Genomic DNA, 22,114 nt, shown 5'->3' with positions numbered 1-22,114 from the left:
CGGCAAGCCGCGGCTCGCGAGCCACATGCGGCTCTTTACACGCTTTAATGCGGCTCTTGTGTGCCGGGCGCCCGCTCCCCTCCCTCCTCTCGGGCGGCAGGGACTCTGCAGCGTGATCCAAAAAAAAAAACAGCCAGGGCAGCGCGCTCAAATGCAATGATTGGCCAGTCTCGCTGCCACTCACATCCTCATAGCCAGTGATTGGCTGTCAGGATGTGTGTAGGCGGGGCAGCGTGACGAACGTGAGAGGAGCTAGGCTCCTCTCACAGTCCGCCTTGAAGACCGGAACGGCGCGGGAATACGGCGAGAGGAACGCGCGGAGCAAAGGTAAGTGAATTGACACAGGGGGGACTTGGCTTACTACTTGCTACTTACTTACTACTACTATATAAGGGATGAATTAATATGGGGGATGAATTACTATAGGGGGGATGAATTACTATAGGGGGGATGAATTACTATATGGGGGATGAATTACTATGGGGGATGAATTACTATATGGGGAATGAATTACTATAGGGGGGATGAATTACTATGGGGGATGAATTACTATAGGGGGGATGAATTACTATGGGGGATGAATTACTATATGGGGGATGAATTACTATAGGGGGGATGAATTACTATGGGGGATGAATTACTATAGGGGGGATGAATTACTATATGGGGGATGAATTACTATATGGGGGATGAATTACTATGGGGGATGAATTACTATATGGGGGATGAATTACTATATGGGGGATGAATTACTATAGGGGGGATGAATTACTATGGGGGATGAATCACTATATGGGGGATGAATTACTATATGGGGGATGAATTACTATATGGGGGATGTATTACTATGGGGGATGAATTACTATATGGGGGATGAATTACTATATGGGGGATGAATTACTATGGGGGATGAATTACTATATGGGGGATGAATTACTATATGGGGGATGTATTACTATGGGGGATGAATTAATATATGGGGGATGAATTACTATGGGGGATGAATTACTATGGGGGATGAATTACTATATGGGGGATGTGTTACTATGGGGGATGAATTACTATATGGGGGATGAATTACTATGGGGGATGAATTACTATGGGGGATGAATTACTATATGGGGGATGAATTACTATATGGGGGATGAATTACTATGAGGGATGAATTACTATGGGGGATGAATTACTATATGGGGGATGAATTACTATGGGGGATGAATTACTATATGGGGGATGAATTACTATGGGGGATGAATTACTATATGGGGGATGAATTACTATAGGGGGGATGAATTACTATGGGGGATGAATTACTATAAAACAGTGGTTCTTAACCTGGGTTCGATCGAACCCCAGGGGTTCAGTGAGTCAGTCTCGCGGGTTCGGCAGAGGTGAAGACCCACACCCGACTCATATGATTCGTGCAGTAAATATTCATTATTATGTTTTTGTTTTGTGTGAAAATCATGTTTTAATGGTTTTGTTCTTTGTTCTTAACGGTTTTGTTCATTTTGTGCACCTATGTATAAATATATACCTATGTTTTGAATTTTAAAAATCATATTTTATTTTTCCAATTAAGAAGGGTTTGGTGAATGCGCATATGAAACTGGTGGGGTTCAGTACCTCCAACAAGGTTAAGAACCACTGCCTTAGGCAAATATATTTTAATTTACATTTTTGGAATACATGTTAAAATATATTCACGTAGGCCAATATATTGTAAATATATGTTGCATGTATCATTTTTTTTTCTAAATATATTGGAAATATATTTCTCTTCCATATGGGTAGAAACAGACTGTACCTTCAGGTGAGCTCCAATCCATTGCAGAAAAATGCACACAGCCCCCCACCCCCCATCACAAACCCCCTCCCATGTTGTGCTCTTCCTTGTGGATGATAACGGCAGCAGAAGGCAGATGAGCCAGCAGTGGGGAGAGGACACTCAGGCAACTATTTGGTGAGGCTGTGGTCCAGATAGGACTGCTACTAGGTCCGGATCCGGACCACGGTCCACCATTTAGTGATGCCTGATATATGAGGACTTTTCTTTGTACTGCAATGTGTGATATAAGGTCACCTGAGTCTAGGTCCACCGTAATGATACAAAATTGTTACATCTGTTACCATTTTCTATTGAACTTGCAGGACCTTCAGTTGACACATCTATCCAGGTGCCCATTTATGAAAATACCCTGAACACTGCAGTGGTAAGTTTTGAAATTGTTGGCGCTGTATAAATATCTGTAATATAAATATAAATATCTGTAATATAAATATAAATATCTTAATATAAATATCTGTAATATAAATATAAATATCTGTAATATAAATATCTGTAATATAGTGAATGCAGGGTCCGGGGAGAGTGGATATAGTGAATGCAGTGTCCGGGGAGAGCAGATATAGTGAATGCAGGGTCCGGGGATAGCAGATATAGTGAATGCAGGGTCCGGGGAGACCGGATATAGTGAATGCAGGGTCCGGGGAGACCGGATATAGGGAATTCAGGGTCCGGGGAGACCAGATATAGTGAATTCAGGGTCCGGGGAGAGCGGATATAGTGAATGCAGGGTCCGGGGAGACCAGATATAGTGAATGCATGGTCCAGGGAGACCAGATATAGTGAATGCGGGGTCCGGGGAGAGCAGATTTAGTGAATGCAGGGTCCGGGGAGACCAGATATAGTGAATGCGGGGTCCGGGGAGACCAGATATAGTAAATGCAGGGTCCGGGGAGACCGGATATAGTGAATGCAGGATCCGGGGAGACCAGATATAGTGAATGCAGGGTCCGGGGAGACCAGATATAGTAAATGTAGGGTCCGGGGAGACCAGATATAGTGAATGCAGGGTCCGGGGAGACCAGATATAGTGAATTCAGGGTCCGGGGAGACCAGATATAGTGAATGCAGGGTCCGGGGAGACCAGATATAGTGAATGCAGGGTCCGGGGAGACTGGATATAGTGAATGCAGGGTCCGGGGAGACCAGATATAGTGAATGCAGGGTCCGGGGAGACTGGATATAGTGAATGCAGGGTCCAGGGAGAGCGGATATAGTGAATGCAGGGTCCGGGGAGACCAGATATAGTGAATGCAGGGTCCGGGGAGCCGGATATAGTGAATTCAGGGTCCGGGGAGACCAGATATAGTGAATGCAGGGTGCAGGGAGAGCGGATATAGTGAATGCAGGGTCCGGGGTTTAGTATCACTTTAATTGGCCCCCTCAATTTATTTCCCAAAGAGAAACCAGGCCCCTCCCAGCACCATGTTGGCCAACAGCTGAAAGGGGGTGATGTAGTTTAATCTCTCTGATATTTACCAATTTCCTGCTATTAAATGCATTCTAATAGTTATCAGCCAGTTTAGCAGCCACACAGCAAGAGCTCGCACTATCATCTAATCTACTAATAACAACATTTTCACACTTGTCTAACATCTGCCTAATTTATGCTTGCTGAAGTGTGAAAAATGTTTCCAATAGTAGATTAGATGATAGGGTGTGATGAGACATGAAAGAGTTTACATTCTATTTTCATTTTTGCAGCCAAATTGTTATTTGTTTACGTTCACAAAGCATAACTTTAAAAAAAAAAATAAAATGATCTTTTTATTTGCTTAACCTCCCTGGCGGTATGATTCTTTCCGATTTTTGGTGCTGAAAGCGGTACCATTATTTTGCATGGAAATATGTAGTTTTTTTATTGTAGGCTGTAATTTTTAGGAATAACTCACTGAAATCTGTCTGAACAAGAGTCTAAATCATACATTTAATTCAATAATATAATCAAACCAAAAACACTGAAATTTGAAATAGAGCGCCAAGTTAGCACATCGCTGAGCAAAGTCGCAAAATTGTTTTCAGTGTCTGATGACGAATTTCCCCCACGAATCATTATCACTCAATTCTGCAAGTGGTTCTGATTTACTATCGCTGTTCTCTAGCCGGTCTAAAACTGCTTTTGACCTAAAGGGACACCTTTTGGACGCCGTGGACTTTTCTACGTTTCCAGGCAGAAAGAACAATCAAAATGCAGACAGGGCGCAGGACAAAGCACTCGGGACAAAATGTATGTGAAATGGGTTGAAACAGCAATGTTTTACTATGTAGAATCGTTTTGAAAAAAATTTAATTTTTTTAAAATTTTCAAATTTCCCGCCGCTGGCGGCGCCCGTACGTCCCGACGTCACGGGGACCGGAACACAGGAGCCGGATGCCGGCATCAGCCGGAGGAGATGGCCGGGGACGCTGCAGGGGACACACCGCGGGAGCGAAGGACAAGGTAAGTGCTGCAGGGACTCCCTATGCAGCGCTGCATGGTAAGCCCGAGTGTAGCTCAGGGTTACCGCTTTTGGTATAGAAATTTTACCCCGAGCTACACTCGGGAATACCGCTAGGGAGGTTAAAAATCGTACATAACTTTCTCCTTTTATGTACTGTAAGGGGAGGGCTGTCGAATTATGTTTACCATAATTATTCCTGTCCCTACTGTGCTGGCAGATCCCTTTATCAGTTGTAAACTAGATTCTAACATTATGGAGGTTATTTACTAAAACTGGAGAGTGCAAAATCTGGTGCAGACCTGCAGAGAAGCCAATCAGCTTCCAGGTTTTATTGTCATAACTTAATTGAACAAGCTGAAATTAGAAGCTGATTGGCTACCATGCACAGGTACACCAGATTCTGAGTGCTCCAGTTTTAGTAAATCGTGAATTCATGCAGAGATGTCAATGCAAGCCCCACATAAAATCACAAAAAATAGTGCAGGAACCTTTTTCAAAGTCGGTGTGACTCAGAGTTGCACCGATGTGAATGGTTACATAGCCGCAAATAGGGTGGGACTTGTCAGGCGACTTTGATCTGTCAAGTCACACCGTGTGAATCGGGGCTTAATGTATAGTATCCCTTGTGCTGGTGCCAGCTGTGATACTTGAAATCCACATCCCCTCTCTCCACTTACCCCTTAAGTGGTAATTTTCTGGTGCCACTGGACAGCCACTGGATCTGTCAAGGGTGCCAACGCTGCTTCCTCCATTGATAGAAGCAATACTATAGCTTCTATTAATGAAAGGTGCTCTATGAATGGAGGAGGTAGACCCTCCTTTCATCTGCCCCTTCTCCATTCATAGATAGCTTTTCGTTTTTAGAAGCTATAGTACAGTTTTTATGAATGGAGAAAAGGCCGGCATAGCCAGCACATTTGACAGGTCCAGTAGTTGTAAATCCATGGAGCACTGCCTGTGAGGGTATGGGGTGGGGGCGGGTGATGAAAAATTTCAATGAAGATAGCTGACATCAGCACAAGAGACACTACTAAATACCATTCCTTACGCAAATAAAAAAAAAATGAACTAAATTTAGGTTTGCTTCTTCTTGGACATAGTTTTTTCCTTTCTCTCCATTGCTTGTTATGTTCTCCAGTTACATTACATTTACATTTCATATTATTGGATTTACAGGACCAAGATGCAAGCACAGACTCAGATTACACAGTAAGTTAATTGCTTGACCACATGAAGAATTTAAAAAAAAATAACTAGCATTGAAGAAGTTGTTCATTTGCACGTTTGTATATACACTATATTTGCCAAAAGTATTGGGCCCCCCCTCCAAATCATTGGATTCAGGTGTTCCAATCACCTCCATGGTCACAGGTGTATAAAATCATCACCTAGGCATGCAGACGGCTTCTACAAACATTTGTGAAAGAATGGGTCGCTCTCAGGAGCTCAGTGACTCCAAGCGTGGTCCCGTGATAGGTTGCCACCTGTGCAATAAGTCCATCCGTGACATTTCCTGGCTACTAAATATTCCACGCTCAGCTGCTAGTGGGATTATGACAAAGTGGAAGCAACTGGGAACAACAGCAACTCAGCCACCAAGTGGTAGGCCACGTAAATGACAGAGCAGGGTAAGGCATGTTGAAGCGCACAGTGCGCAGAAGTCGCCAACTGTCTGCAGAGCCAATAGCTAAAGACGTCCAAACTTGGTGTGGCCTTCAAAGGTTGTGTGGGAGCGAGATTATAGTGTGGGGTTGTTTTTCAGGGGTTGGGCTTGGCCCCCTAGTTCCAGTGAAGGGAACTCTTAAGGCGTCAGCATACCAAGACATTTTGGACAATTTTATGCTCCCAACTTTGTGGGAACAGTTTGGGGATGGCCCCTTCCTGTTCCAACATGACTGCACACCAGTGCACAAAGCAAGGTCCATAAAGACATGGATCAGCGAGTTTGTGGTGGAAGAACTTGACTGGCCTGCACAGAGTCCTGACCTCAACCCAATAGAACACCTTTGGGATGAATTAGAGCGGAAACTGAGAGCCAGGCCTTCTTGTCCAACATCAGTGCCTGACCTCACAAATGTGCTTCTAGAAGAATGGTCAAACTTTCCCATAGACACCCTCCTAAACCTTGTGGACGGCCTTCCCAGAAGAGTTGAAGCTGTTATAGCTGCAAAGGGCGGGGCCAACTCAATATTGAACCCAACAGACTAAGACTGGGAGGCCATTAAAGTTCATGTGCGTGTAAAGGCAGGCGTCCCAATACGTTTGGCAATATAGTGTGTGTGTATATATATATACTGCTCATAAAAGAATAAAGGAACACTTTTTAATCAGGAGTATAGCATCAAGTCAATTAAACTCCTGAGATATTGATCTGGTCAGTTAAGTAGCAGAGGGGGTTGTTAATCAGTTTCAGCTGACTTTGTGTTAATGAAATTAATAACAGGTGCACTAGATGGGCAACAATAAGACGACCCCCAAAACAGGAATGATTTTACAGGCGTACATTTTTTCCCTACTCATCTTTTATGACTGTTTTTCACTAGTTTTGCATTTGGCTAGGGTCAGTATCACTACTGGTAGCCTGAGGCAATACTTGGACCCTACAGAGGTTGCACAGGCAGTCCAACTCCTCCAGGATGGCACATTAATACTTGCCATTGCCAGAAGGTTTGCTGTGTCTCCCAGTACAGTCTCAAGAGCATGGAGGAGATTCCAGGAGACAGGCATTTACTCTAGGAGAGCTGGACAGGGCCGTAGAAGGTCCTTAACCTATCAGCAGGACCAGTATCTGCTTCTTTGTGCACTAAGGTACAGGAAGAGCGCTGCATGAGCCCTACAAAATTACCTCCAGCAGGCCACTGGTGTGAATGTCTCTGAGCAAACAATCAGAAACAGACTTCATAATTGTGGCCTGAGGGTCCGACGTCCTTTAGTGGGCCCTGTGCTCACTGCCCGGCACCATAGAGCTCGATTGGAATTTGTCATTGAACACCAGAATTGGCGGGTCCACCACTGGCGCCCTGTGCTTTTCACAGAGGAGAGCAGGTTCACCCTGAGCACATGTGACAGACTTGAAAGGGTCTGGAAAAGCCGTGGAGAACATTATGCTGCCTGTAACATCGTTCAGCATGACCGTTTTGGTGGTGGGCCAGTGATGGTCTGGGGAGGCATATCCATGGAGGGACGCATAGACCTCTACAGGCTAGACAATGGCACCCTGACTGCCATTAGACATCGGTATGAAATCCTTGGACCCACTGTAAGATCTTACACTGGCGCAGTGGGTCCTGGGTTCCTCCTAGTGTATGACAATGACCGGCCTCATGTGGCGAGAGTATGCAGGCAGTTCCTGGAGGATGAAGGAATTGATACCATTGAATGGCCCCCGCGCTCGCTTGACCTAAATCCAATAGAACACCTCAGGGATATCATGTGTCGGTCCATCCGATGCCGCCAGGTTGCACCTCAGACTGTCCAGGAGCTCAGTGGTGCCCTGGTCTAGATCTGGGAGGAAATCCCCCAGGACACCATCTGTCATCTCATTAGGAGCATGTGCCGCCATTGTCAGGCATGCATACAAGCACGTAGGGGCCATACAAACTACTGAGGACCATTTTGAGTTGCTGCAATGAAATTTCAGCAAAATGGAGTCGCCTTCTGCATCATTTTTTTCAATTTGATTTTCGGGGTTGTCTGTGAATTCCATCCTCTGTAGGTTGATAATTGTAATTTCCATCAAACGATGGGCCATCCTTACATTCCTAACACATTCCCCAGTCCATATCAGTGTAGATATCCAGCAGGAGATTTTTCCCCATTGAGATCTGATATGTTTCCAGTGTTCCTCTAATTTTTTTTAGCAGTGTATATATATATATATATATATATATATATACAATATAGTTCTCCTTTTTGAATCCTTTGTGTCTGCCATTTCCAAATAGAGCTCACACTTACAGTAGAGCCCAGGGCCGGACTGACCATTTGGAAACTCGGGCAATGCCCGAGGGCCCGGGGTCAGTAGGGGGCCCCATGAGATGCCCCTGGTACCTTTTCATAGGCTTTTTTGAGTTTGGGCAAGGACACAGGGACCCTTTGATCCCCTATTGCCCGGGGGCCCCATGAGTTGTCAGTCCGCCCCTGGTAGCGTCATGACCTTGTTGACCTTCTTTCAGTTTTTAATCAGCATGCTCAGTTCTTTATTGTAAAAGTGATCTATGGAGATGCCTGAATACTTTTATGTGTCTCACAGCCAGGGCTGGCACAAAGGGTGGGCAGGAGGGACGGCTGCCCCAGGCACAGCAGTTTACTGTAAAGAAACAACAGAGAGAGAGGGTTCACCAACGTAGTGCATTATCCAGAGAATGTTTAATAAAACTCAAAGTAAAAACTACTCACAAGCATAAAAGATTACACACTCATCATGCCACTCATCCGTGGCCAAATGGAATCATAGCCCAGGAACGGGGAAACCACACCGGGTCCTAAAAGGCTAATGAGTTTTGAAGGCAAGTCCTTCTTCCTCAGAGCCTAACTCCAAAAATGATCACAAAACCAGCTTTATACCCTCCATCACATCATGGGAATCTAGAGACCCCCGCTTGCTCCTCCTATTATGGGAGGGGTCTGCTGTCAGTGAAAATAAGCCAGTAATAGAAGAAAAAATTATATATATATACATATCAATATTCCCCTCCATGGAAGTTCCGGACTTTATGGAAAACAGCACATTACCCCAGTATGTGAGCATGCTTGCTAGGAAATGCATTCTTGATCTGGGACTGGCTGTTAAAATGGCTACTAGAGAGTATCAGCATCAATTTGTAAAACGTTCATCCTAGGTCTTTTAGTTTTCTTGCCTGTTCATTCCTGGTATGCTAGAACACACGCTAGTGTCCCGACAATCAAGATGTTGGCCTTAAATGCGTTCCGATCAGGACTTCTGGTCTTTCGCAACGTAATTTCCGGTCCCTGCAGTTTACCGTAGGGATGGAGGTGCCAAGTGGTGATCTAATTCTGCTACAAGGCTGAAAGGAGTAGTGACAAGGCATCACTATTCCTTTCAGCCCAGCAATAGAAGTGATGAGGACAGGAGGAGAAAGCCAGGAGGAGGTGTGGGCTGTGATCACTCTCCCAAATTCTCCTTCCTGGCAGTGCAGGATTAGCTACTAAATACTTAATTCATAGCTAGGTGATCTGACATAAACAACCCAATGCTTCTCCCTACCCTGTGCAACTACATCCTCCTCTGTGACTGGCATGAGTGCTCTGCCTTTTGTTTTTGGCTCCTGCACAAGGAGACCAGGAGAGGCAGGCTGGTCCCACAACATCACTGCATAAGTCCATTTAAAAAAACTCACTATGCTAGTCTGCCAGTCAGGTTTTAAAGTGGATGACTGCTGGGAGTAGGATCCCCTAAGCATTCTCAAAAGGAACATTGGGGACCTGGAGAAAGTACAGAGAAGGGCAACCAAACTGATAAGAGGCATGGAGGAGATCAGCTATGAGGAAAGATTAGAGGAACTGAATGTATTCTCTCTTGAGAAGAGGAGATTAAGGGGGGGATATGATCTCCATGTATAATACATAAGGGGGGATATGATCACCATATATAATACATAAGGGGGGATATGATCTCAATGTATAATACATAGGGGGGGATATGATCACCATGTATAATACATAAGGGGGGATATGATCTCCATGTATAATACATAAGGGGGGGATATGATCACCATGTATAATACATACGGGGGGATATGATCACCATGTATAATACATATGGGGGGATATGATCACCATGTATAATACATAAGGGGGGATATGATCTCCATGTATAATACATAAGGGGGATATGATCTCCATGTATAATACATAAGGGGGGATATGATCACCATGTATAATACATAAGGGGGGATATGATCTCCATGTATAATACATAAGGGGGGATATGATCACCATGTATAATACATAAGGGGGGATATGATCTCCATGTATAATACATAAGGGGGGATATGATCTCCATGTATAATACATAAGGGGGGGTATGATCTCCATGTATAATACATAAGGGGGGATATGATCTCCATGTATAATACATAAGGGGGATATGATCTCCATGTATAATACATATGGGGGGATATGATCACCATGTATAATACATAAGGGGGGATATGATCTCCATGTATAATACATAAGGGGGGATATGATCTCCATGTATAATACATAAGGGGGGATATGATCACCATGTATAATACATAAGGGGGGATATGATCTCCATGTATAATACATAAGGGGGGATATGATCTCCATGTATAATACATAAGGGGGGATATGATCACCATGTATAATACATAAGGGGGGGTATGATCACCATGTATAATACATAAGGAGGGATATGATCACCATGTATTATACATAAGGGGGGGATATGATCTCCATGTATAATACATAAGGGGGGATATGATCTCCATGTATAATACATAAGGGGGATATGATCTCCATGTATAATACATAAGGGGGGATATGATCTCCATGAATGATACATAAGGGGGATATGATCTCCATGTATAATACATAAGGGGGGATATGATCACCATGTATAATACATAAGGGGGATATGATCACCATGTATAATACATAAGGGGGGATATGATCTCCATGTATAATACATAAGAGGGGATATGATCACCATGTATAATACATAAGGGGGGGATATGATCTCCATGTATAATACATAAGGGGGATATGATCTCCATGTATAATACATAAGGGGGGATATGATCTCCATGTATAATACATAAGGGGGGATATGATCTCCATGTATAATACATAAGGGGGGATATGATCTCCATGTATAATACATAAGGGGAGGATATGATCTCCATGTATAATACATAAGGGGGGATATGATCTACATGTATAATACATAAGGAGGATATGATCACCATGTATAATACATAAGGGGGGGATATGATCACCATGTATAATACATAAGGGGGGATATGATCTCCATGTATAATACATAAGGGGGGATATGATCACCATGTATAATACATAAGGGGGGATATGATCACCATGTATAATACATAAGGGGGGATATGATCACCATGTATAATACATAAGGGGGGATATGATCTACATGTATAATACATAAGGAGGATATGATCACCATGTATAATACATAAGGGGGGATATGATCACCATGTATAATACATAAGGGGGGATATGATCTCCATGTATAATACATAAGGGGGGATATGATCTCCATGTATAAATACATCAGTGGTTCATATAGTGAACTTGGTGTAGAGTTATTCACCCTGAGGTCATCACAGAGGACAAGGGGGCACTCTTTACATCTGGAGGAAAGTAAATTTAATCTCCAAACACGGAAAAGTTTCTTCACAGTAAGAGCTGTGAAAACGTGGAATAGACTCCCTCAAGAGTTGGTTGTGGCCAGCTCAGTGGTTTGCTTTAAAAAAGTCCTGGATTCTCTCTTAGATACACAGAATATAACTGGATATTAACATTTATAGGTAAAGTTTTTCCCCTGCAGGAGCAAATTGCATCACGCTTCCCTGTGTTTTTTTTTTTTTTGCCTTCCTCTGGATCAACTGTGGGTATAGGATTATAACTTTTTTTTTTTTTTAATGGTTGAACTGGATGGACTTTTCACATTTTTCTTCATCCAGACTATATAACATAATGAAAGGGGGGGGCATCTTTGCCAGAAGTGCTGGATGACCTTGATGACCTTTGATCATGGCATTCTTCGTGGAAGAATACAAGACAAAATCTGAATGGATTTGCTGAAAAGTGAGCAACCCCCCCACCCCCATCATCACTGTACAAGGCAGAAGGGAGATACCAATATCACCAGTTTTAGCTGTGAAGCCTCAGTGGTATCTGAGCCAATAACAGTTAGCCATCAATGCCTATTAGTGTAACAGCTGAGAAAAGGAAATATTGGAACTTCCATGCAGTGCCTTCTGAAGATTATGTGTTTAAAAAAAAACATACAACACAATTAGAACCATACTGATGTTATTGAAATGGCTTTTCTTGACTGAAGTTCTGCTTTAACGGTCCTGTCCATCTTGCAGAGTTTGCAGAAGAAGTCAGAAGACGTATACACACCACTAAAGAACTGACACCCAACTAGTTCTCGTTGTAAGACTGATTCTTCTGGACATCCAATGGACAACCATCCCTGTGATCAGATTGTAAATGCATGTGATAAAGCAAGGACACTGTTTTGTCTTTCTTACTTCAATAAAACTTTTTTGGAAAAAAAAAAAAAAAAAAAGCAAGGACAAATATAATATTCTGTATTTTTGTTTTTCTTAATTCTACATGTTTTCACTGCCTCTGATTAAAAGTAATTTTTTCACCGTGTTCACGGTGTTGCTGCTTTACAAGGTATACCTAACTCCTTGGTGCCGGCATCTCCCGGCCCTTTGAGGGGTTTCAGATGGCGGGAGGGCGGGCAGGGTTTCTGGTCATGTATTCTCTGTGACTGGCTGTCACAGCGGTCACATGATCGGAAATATTCCAATCGCACGTAGAGATCAGGAGGTTTCTGTTAGCCACCGGTAACTGTTCACAGGAGCAGGGGCGGACTGACCATTTGGAAACTCGGGCACTGCCCGAGGGCCTGGGGTCAGTAGGGGACCCCATGAGATGCCCCTGATACCTTTTTCATAGGCTTTTTTGAGTTTGGGCAAGGATACAGGGGCCCCATGATCCCCTATTGCCCGGGGGCCCCATGAGTTGTCAGTTCGCCCCTGCCCAGGAGCGTTCAGGGCACGCGGTCTTGGCACAGGTCTGTTTATCTTTGGGTATGCATATGTGCGGCCTCTCAGCATTAAGGTCCACCCACCGAGAGGCTGCATATATGTGTGCAGTGAGCACGAAAGAGTTAAAGAGTATGTTAACCCAAAATCTCATATTCCTGATATGTGCCTGCTGTACCATGTACTTGTATGAAGAAGTATCCTGTTCTCTTTATATTGTTTCCTTTGTGTGAAATCCCTGGTGTTCCTGCCAGTCCTTCTGCGTTCCTATTAAAAACTGACCACACTAGGCATGAAAGCACAGCTTTCTAGTTGTGCTGAGAACTCAACGTGCTCTCCTCCATTGATTAGACTCGTCCTTTCACGCCCCCCCTCCCCTACACATTCACTGGAAAGATCGGTCTGCTGCCATTTCTCCTCCCCCAGCTCTTATGTAGCTGAGAACAGAGGGAATGGGATCACATTAAAGTGGCTGTGAAGTCTATGCATGAAGGTAAAAAACCTTCAATGTGCAGTATTCCGCCCCCCCCTCTCCCCCCAGCACTCCTAATAAGTATGATGTGTACACTGTCCTAAAACACGACAATTGTTCTGCCTTCAGCAGGGAAATTCATTATGTTGTCCTCCCTGCAATATTAAATTTGGCCACTAGATGGAACCAGGAATAAATGTATTATTTGCAGAAGTTAAAGCCTGTTTAATCCATCATCCCTCATTCTGAGAAAAGGAAATAGGGGCATCCTGGGAGCTCAGACTCTATTTTTAAAATGAGGGAGAGGAAGCTATCATCCTTGCAGCACATATGCAATAGACATAATTGGTGAGAGGTGTAGTGAAAAGCAGCAATTTTTTTGGGGGTATCACCATAGGATTGCACTGATTTTTTTTTTTTTAGCACTTCTTTGCAGCGCATGTTGATAGCCTAAACCTACAACCCCCCCAGGCAGTGGGCATGGACTTATTGCCATCTGCAGCCTAGTTATTTCATTGTATTTTTGTGTGTTTCATGCACCGATCGTCTGTATTTCTTATCTGATTTTCCCATAGTTTCACCCTACCCTGTTTTGTTAATAAAGCTTCAAGATTACATTCAGTCTGATTTATTGCAGAATAGGAGGGTTAGCTGCACGTCGAGTTACACACAGGAAATATGTAGTGAGGGCAGAACAACAACCAATCTGATTTCAGTTAAATTTATATAATAAATTCGGATTTCTCAGTCTGTGCCACTGTGCTTTCCCATTGACCTCTGAATTTCTGAAAGGGTTTCTGTTTTCTCTATGGAGTCCCTTGTAACCCTCTTTAAATTAATAGATCTCCTGGGGTTTGCAGAGTTCAAAGTTTTCTGCTATAGCTTCCCCTGAAAAACAAGCTGTATATAAGGATACATACCCTTATTCTAAGTAAGCCTTTTCCTAATATGAACATTTTAAATAGAAATGGGCTTTATATAAAATCCCGACTCCAGACTAAATTTTTATTTCTTGAAATAGTCCCCCCAGATAAAAAGCTCATCTTCACTCATTGCAGTGCCTTTTTTTCTCCACAAGATGTCCTCAGTTTTTAGCTTGAATGATGCCCAGCATCACTAAACCTGGAAGACTGAGTGCATACTGTGAGTGCAGTTTGTTGCTGACCCACCCCTGGTGATCCATAACCACAACACCTTCATAATACTGCAGAGAATGATGAAAATTTGGATGTACTGAAGGTAAATGTGACAGACCCAACGGGAACAGGGGCTTTTGGAGGGAACTGCAGGCTAGCCTCTTGTCTACTGACCATGGCCCTGTCGTCTGAGGGGGCTCTATTCTTTGGTGTGTGCCTGGGAGGACCTTTGGAGAAGTTTACTTTGGATTCAAGTCCATGCCCCCCCCCTCAAAATACACACAGACTCTGAGAACTGGAGGACCAGGACAGATTTGGGGTCTCTGTGCCCAAACCAGCATTGACTGCTTCAACCCCCCCCCCCCTTCCTAGTCTCAGAGACTCTAAGACAATGTTAATATAATCAGCTCAAAACATACCTGATGTGAGGACTCTTCCTCTAATCTGTTTATTAACTACTTCCAGACGGGACACATTTACCCCCTTCCTGACCAGGGCTATTTTCAGCTTTCAGCACTATCACACTTTGAATGACAATTGTGCGGTCATGCAACACTGTACCCAAATGAATTTTTTACCATTTTTTTGAGACAGATAAAGCTTTATTTTGGTGGTATTTATTCACCGCTGGGATTTTTATTTTTTTTGCTATGTAAATGAAAATGTCCAAACATTTTTTAAAAAAGTGTTTTTTTATAAAATTTTGCAAATAAATAATATTTCATCATAAATCTTTGCCAAAATTTATTCCGTTATCTTTTTAGTAAAAAAAAAAATCCAAATTAGTTTATAACCAAAAAATATAATTTTTAAACATTTTTTTTTTACATTTTTATTTTATTTTTTTATATTATTATTTTTTATTTTTATTTATTTTTTTAAATACTGTCACCCTAGCAGTACAGTGTCACCATGTAAAAGCAATCATTTGTCTTTCTCTCTGTCTGCATTCTTGCACTCATTGAGAAGTACTGAGTGAGCTGTGATTGGTCACAGCTTGTCACATGGTACAAGGCTGTTGTGAATAGCCCTGTACCATGTGACCTCTGTGATCATTCACAGATTTCACACGTAGTAAGCAATGATGTCACAAGTGACATCTTGCTTACTACTTTGCATGTGATCACTGATTGGCCAATCAGTGATCACATGATCGGGACCTCATACAGAGGTCCCGTCCGACGATCGGTGTTTCACTGTGTCTGGAGGACACAGCGGCCACCGGATTGCAGTGCTGTGCGCTCCCAGGGAGCGCGCACAAGCAGGGTTCGGGGAGGCCGTTCATAAACGGCCACCTGACCCTGAACTGCCACTGTCCGGCCATTTATATGCAACGGCTGGTCGGGAAGTGGTTAAGGTGTTATGTGTCTTTCTACCATTGTGTGATTCCTAGGTGTGCATTCCATTGTTAATTGAGTTACCTATTACTTGTCTGTTGGCAAGTCCTCTTGGAGGCTCCAGCATGATGACATTAGACTGATGTAAGCTTCACCTCGCTATCTAATCAGTATGGGATCTTTATCCTAATGTATAATACTTGTGTATATTGTTCCTGTGGGCAATGCCCCTATTTCTGGAGTGTATAAAAACCTGTGTTTTCTGTTCAATAAAGAGTTCCAATTTGGCATCTAAGCTAGCCTCGTCTAGTCTTGGGTGCAATGTCCAGCTATAATATCTTGGTCCTGTGTCCCAGTGGCGAGGAAAAGGTTCTCTAACAGAATCACCCAATCCAGATGACAAGCGTTCCGTCACGTAAATATCAAAATATAAAAACCATAAAAAACTGGCATTGGGGACCATAAGAGAGGGTGAAGAATGAAGTTAGTGAATGGATTTCGTCCAAAGCATGTGTGCGGGGTAAACTCCCTGACTGAACTTTTTTTGGATGAAAAGCTATACTGCACAGGGTAGGCCACCTAGCAAAGATCTCTGGAAGGAATGCTACAGGTATGATTAAGATATTTAAAAAATGCTCAACATGGGAAGGGGGTTCTACTATGGAAAATGCACTGAATAGTGGTCAATGTTATGTCTGAGGACTCATGGCATTGTAGATCATATACCTTGTACTGCTAGTAAGAGGTCTGTGATACTTTACAGCCCTGTAATCACTGTGGAGTTTTACAACTTCAACATTCATGACAAAATTACAGAATCTAAAGTGGTTGTAAAGGCAGAAGGTTTTTAACCTCCCCGGCGGTATGATTATTTCAGATTTTTGGTGCTGAAAGCGGTACCATTATTTTGCATGGAAATATGTCATTTTTTTATTGTAGGCTGTAATATTTAGGAATAACTCACTGAAATCTGTCCGAACAAGAGTCTATTAAACATCCCGGGTATGATAAAATATGAAACACAAAATCATAAATTATAATTTAATAAATAATCATAAAAAATAATAATATAATTTTAATACATTTAATTCAATAATATAATCAAACCAAAAACACTGAAATTTTAAATACAGAGGCAAATTCGCACATCGCTGAGCAAAGTCGCAAAATCGTTTTCAGTGTCTAAAGACGAATTTCCCCCACGAATCATTATCACTCAATTCTGCAAGTGGTTCTGATTTACTATCGCTGTTCTCTAGCCGGTCTAAAACCGCTTTTGACCTAAAGGGACGCTTTTGGACGCCATGGACTTTTCTAAGTTTCCAGGCAGAAAGAACAGTAAAAATGCAGGCAGGGCGCCGGACAAAGCACTCGGGACAAAATGTATGTGAAATGGTTTGAAACAGCAATGTTTTACTATGTAAAATTCGTTTTGAAAAAAATGACATTTTTTAAAAATTTTCAAGTTTCCCCCCGGCGCCCGTACGTCCCGACGTCACAGGGACCGGAACACAGAAGCTGGATGCCAGCATCAGCCGGAGGAGATGGCCGGGGATGCTGCAGGGGACGCATCGCGGGAGCGAAGGACAAGGTAAGTGCTGGAGGGACTCCCTATGCAGCACCGCATGGTAAGCCCGAGTGTAGCTCGGGGTTACCGCTTTTGGTACAGAAACTTTACCCCGAGCTACACTCGGGAATACCGCCAGGGAGGTTAATGTAACTAAAGGCAAACCTTTTTTTTTTTAGTTTTAAATAGAGTGGAGAGGGATTAGAACATCTATTAGGTTTTTACTGAGGTCTGTGCCCCTGTTAAGGATATTTGTCCTGTTTGCCATTATAATCGAAAGTGAAAGTAAAAGAAAACCCCAAATTTTGGGTTGTCACTGAAAAGTAATAGAGGGGACATTTTCCAAAGGGGACACTAGTTCTAGTGTCCTGAGGGTCCCCAACGAATTCCCTTAATTTGCAGAGATTTTCTATCACTTTTTGTTTTCGCTATGGGCCAGGAGGTGAAGGTAAGTCTCAGCAATGGGACACAAATGGAAAAAATAAACTGACATTCACTTACACTTTCCAAAAAGAAAAAAGTTTTACCTTTACTTCTACTTTAATGCATTCTATGCATTAAGGTAAAACACATTCTGCATGCAGCTCCCCCCCAGCCCCCCTTATACTTACCTGATCTTGATCCAGTGATATGCGTGAGAGCTGTGGCTCTCTCCCTCCGCAATGGCTCAAAGACAGCAGCAGGAGCCACTGGCTCTCAATGCTGTAAATCACAGCCAGTGAAAAATATAAAAAAAAATACAAATCACTTTAAATCCAAATCACTTTAGTGCATCCACTGTATCTGGTCTCCCCGAACCCTGCATTCACTATATCCGGTCTCCCCGGACCCTGCATTCACTATATCCGCTCTCCCCGGACCCTGCATTCACTATATCCGCTCTTCCCGGACCCTGCATTCACTATATCCGCTCTTCCCGGACCCTGCATTCACTATATCCGGTCTCCCCGGACCCTGCATTCACTATATCTGGTCTTCCCGGACTCTGCATTCACTGTATCTGGTCTCCCCGGACCCTGCATTCACTATATCTGGTCTCCCCGGACCCTGCATTCACTATATCTGGTCTCCCCGGACCCTGCATTCACTATATCTGGTCTCCCCGGACCCTGCATTCACTATAACCGGTCTCCCCGGACCCTGCATTCACTATATCTGGTCTTCCCGGACTCTGCATTCACTGTATCTGGTCTCCCCGGACCCTGCATTCACTATATCTGGTCTCCCCGGACCCTGCATTCACTATATCTGGTCTTCCCGGACTCTGCATTCACTATATCTGGTCTCCCCGGACCCTGCATTCACTATATCTGGTCTCCACGGACCCTGCATTCACTATATCTGGTCTCCCCGGACCCTGCATTCACTATAACCGGTCTCCCCGGACCCTGCATTCACTATATCTGGTCTTCCCGGACTCTGCATTCACTATATCCGGTCTCCCCGGACCCTGCATTCACTATATCTGCTCTCCCCGGACCCTGCATTCACTATATCTGATCTCCCAGGACCCTGCATTCACTATATCTAGTCTCCCAGGACCCTGCATTCACTATATCTGGTCTCCCAGAACCCTGCATTCACTATATCTGGTCTCCCCGGACCCTGCATTCACTATATCTGGTCTCCCACAGTACACACAACATGGAAATGCAATTATTTTAGCAAATATAAACTGCTAAATACCTTTTTCATCAGCAGTATATAGCAGTCTTTTGACTTCTATCAGTGTCCAGCTGAGCACTAGCTAAAGCTTGTAGGAGGCATTTTCTTTCTGCTCTAGGATGTAGAACCCCCGCCTGACCAGTGCTGATTGGCCCTCTGCTGAGTACATTCACTCTCCCAAGAAAAAAACAAAAACCTCTCTAGCAATACACACCAAACTGAGCATGTGCAAAATGCCTACGGTTCAGTCTGTCTTATCAGGAGATAAGAGGTGGTTGCTTGAAAAAGGGGAGGAACAGAGAAGACAGGATCAAATGGCCTTTTTACACAATGCGGAGGATTAACCCCTTAGGTTCCACAATGAGTATAACAAGCATGCTTTACTGCATATACAGACTGATTGTACTGTTGTGGGTTTAGTAACAGATGAGGCAGAGCTGACTGGGATTTGGTTGGTGGAGATGTTTTAGATGTGTAGTCCCTGGCATGTAATTTAACAAGATGCGCAATATATTGAACGCACAAAATACACTGCAGTTAGATATCTCCCTTAAAATGAGTCGGAACAGTTGTCTCATTTTCTTATTTCTTTGTTCACATACAAATAAAAGACAACAAAATGACTTTCCACACGTTGTTACCACAGATGCCCACAAGTGAAATATTTTGTATCTTTTCATCAGTTGCAGCCAACACACCACATATGTAAAGAAAGGAAATGGTTTTATTGTATTCACACTTATTTATTTGGTGTCTTAGTAGATGACAATGAGGGACACAGAACAGAATACAGGGAACATACATAAGAGAAGCAACGTTCAGGAAATATATTACTTTTTTGGGGTCTTGGAAATTGAGAAATAGAAATTAGATTGGGCACTGCATGAAGCCACTCAGTCTTCTGCTGGTCTAGAGAAGAACTGTACTTCACCATTGTCCTGGATTCTCAGGAGGCTGGGTAGCCCATAAATAATGTTTTTGTCTCATTCCACCTACAAATGCAGTCCTCTGCTTCTACAATTCCATAAAAAACTCATTTAATATGGATATTGCAGTGTTTTCATATGTGATAATTGAGTTTTTGTTCAGAATGAGTCTGCAGGTCTTGCAATTAACCTCCCTAGCGGTCTGATTATGTCAGTATTTCTGTGCTCAAAGCGGTACATTTTTTTGCACGGAAATATTTATTTTTTGTATTGTAGGCTGTAATTTTTAGGAATAACTCACTGAAATCTGTCCGAACAAGAGTCTAGTAAACATCCCGGGTATGATAAAATTTGAAACACGAAATCATAAATTATAATTTAATAAATAATCATAAAAAATAATAATATAATAATAATACATTTAATTCAATAATATAATCAAACCAAAAACACTGAAATTTGAAATAGAGCGCCAAGTTCGCACATCGCTGAGCAAAGTCGCAAAATCGTTTTCAGTGTCTGATGACGAATTTCCCCCACGAATCATTATCACTCAATTCTGCAAGTGGTTCTGATTTACTATCGCTGTTCTCTAGTCGGTCTAAAACCTCCTCCTACTGACCCCAAGGGGCCAACAGGCTTGCAGGATCACCCTGGATCCTTAATAGACCATGGCCAGCAGCTTCCTTCCTTCCCTGGATCTCCTTAGAGGGGCTCCTAATTCCCCTATTCAGTCAGGGCGGTCCTGAAGAGTAATAGCTCACAATCCAGTGAGCCACAAAAAAGCCTCTAAGTGCAGTATTCGATTAACTCGGTTTATTTAAAAGAGTAAAAAAGGTTTCACTCACATTACAGACAATCTTCCCTCCTCACTGATGTGTGGGTGTACTGCATGTGGCTGGGACCTCTTGGGTGTAGCAAAATGGCGTCTCCCGCCGGAAATGCGTCACCACGCACCGGAACTACAAACTCGCGTACCTACGCGTTACGTCACCGTCTACTCGTGACTTCATCTGACCCAGGATGTGTGAACATGGATAGGAAAGTATATCATGTTTACTGGTCTTAAACTTTTTTATTACATTTCTTCCGTTCCTTCCGATTTCTGGCCTTGGCCAAAATTATGTCATACAGCCTAGGAGCCTTCATGAGCATTTTTTGTTCTTTCATCTGGAGAAGGGGAGGAGGAGTTTTCTCAGCTAAGCAACACCCTCCGGCTTGTATGCTAAGGGCAAATGGGTTCCAAGCAGGGGCGGACTGACAACTCATGGGGCCCCCGGGCAATAGGGGATCATGGGGCCCCTGTGTCCACGCCCACACTCAAATCACACACAAAAAAGCCTATGAAAGGTACCAGCGGCATCTCATGAGGCCCCCTACTGACCTCGGGCCCTCGGGCAGTGCCCAAGTTCCCAAATGGTCAGTCTGCCTCTGGTTCCAAGTAAATGCTACATGAATCATCTGCTCTTACTCAAGATGGCCACTGCCAGAAATATCATAGGGATGTTTTTCCAGTGATTTCTTAATATATTAAAGCATGGAGACATGGATGGGGTAGTTTGCTCTGGATATTAACCACTTCCCGTCCATGTACATAAACGGGAGCAGTGCAGGGGTGAGTGGCAGTTTATAAACGTCCTCCCGCTTCTCTGCTTGCGCGCGCTCCCTAGGAGCGCGTGGCACCATGATCACAGCGGAACACCGATCGCTGTACGGGACCTCTGTGTGAGGTCCCGATCATGTGATCACTGATTGGCCAATCAGTGATCACATGAACAGTAGTAAACAAGCTGTCACTTCTGGCATCATTGCTTACTACGTGTGAAATCTGTGAATGATCACAGAGGTCACATGGTACAAGGCTATTCACAACAGCCTTGTACCATGTGACAAGCTGTGACCAATCACAGCTCTCACTATATTTCTCAA

General features: G+C 43.3%; 1 protein-coding gene across 2 annotated transcripts in view; it reads left to right on the top strand.

Moving 5' to 3' along the window:
- CEACAM19 (CEA cell adhesion molecule 19) overlaps positions 1-14,169 on the top strand; it is a 34,098-nt gene extending 19,929 nt beyond the window's left edge. For both annotated transcript variants that reach the window (XM_089655211.1, XM_089655212.1), the window contains 3 exons: positions 2,152-2,213; positions 5,464-5,496; positions 12,393-14,169. In XM_089655211.1, the coding sequence (XP_089511337.1) occupies positions 2,152-2,213; positions 5,464-5,496; positions 12,393-12,440 (143 nt within the window). In that variant the 3' untranslated portion in view covers positions 12,441-14,169. The remainder of the gene's footprint in view (positions 1-2,151; positions 2,214-5,463; positions 5,497-12,392) is intronic.
- The last annotated feature ends 7,945 nt before the right edge of the window (positions 14,170-22,114 follow it).

This window comes from Staurois parvus, unplaced genomic scaffold, assembly GCF_062004578.1.
Source record: "Staurois parvus isolate SC_StPar_1 unplaced genomic scaffold, SC_StPar_1.0 ptg000827l, whole genome shotgun sequence".
Lineage (NCBI taxonomy): Eukaryota > Metazoa > Chordata > Amphibia > Anura > Ranidae > Staurois > Staurois parvus.
Note: the sequence above shows the minus strand (reverse complement) of the source record. Positions and strands in the feature narration are given on the sequence as shown.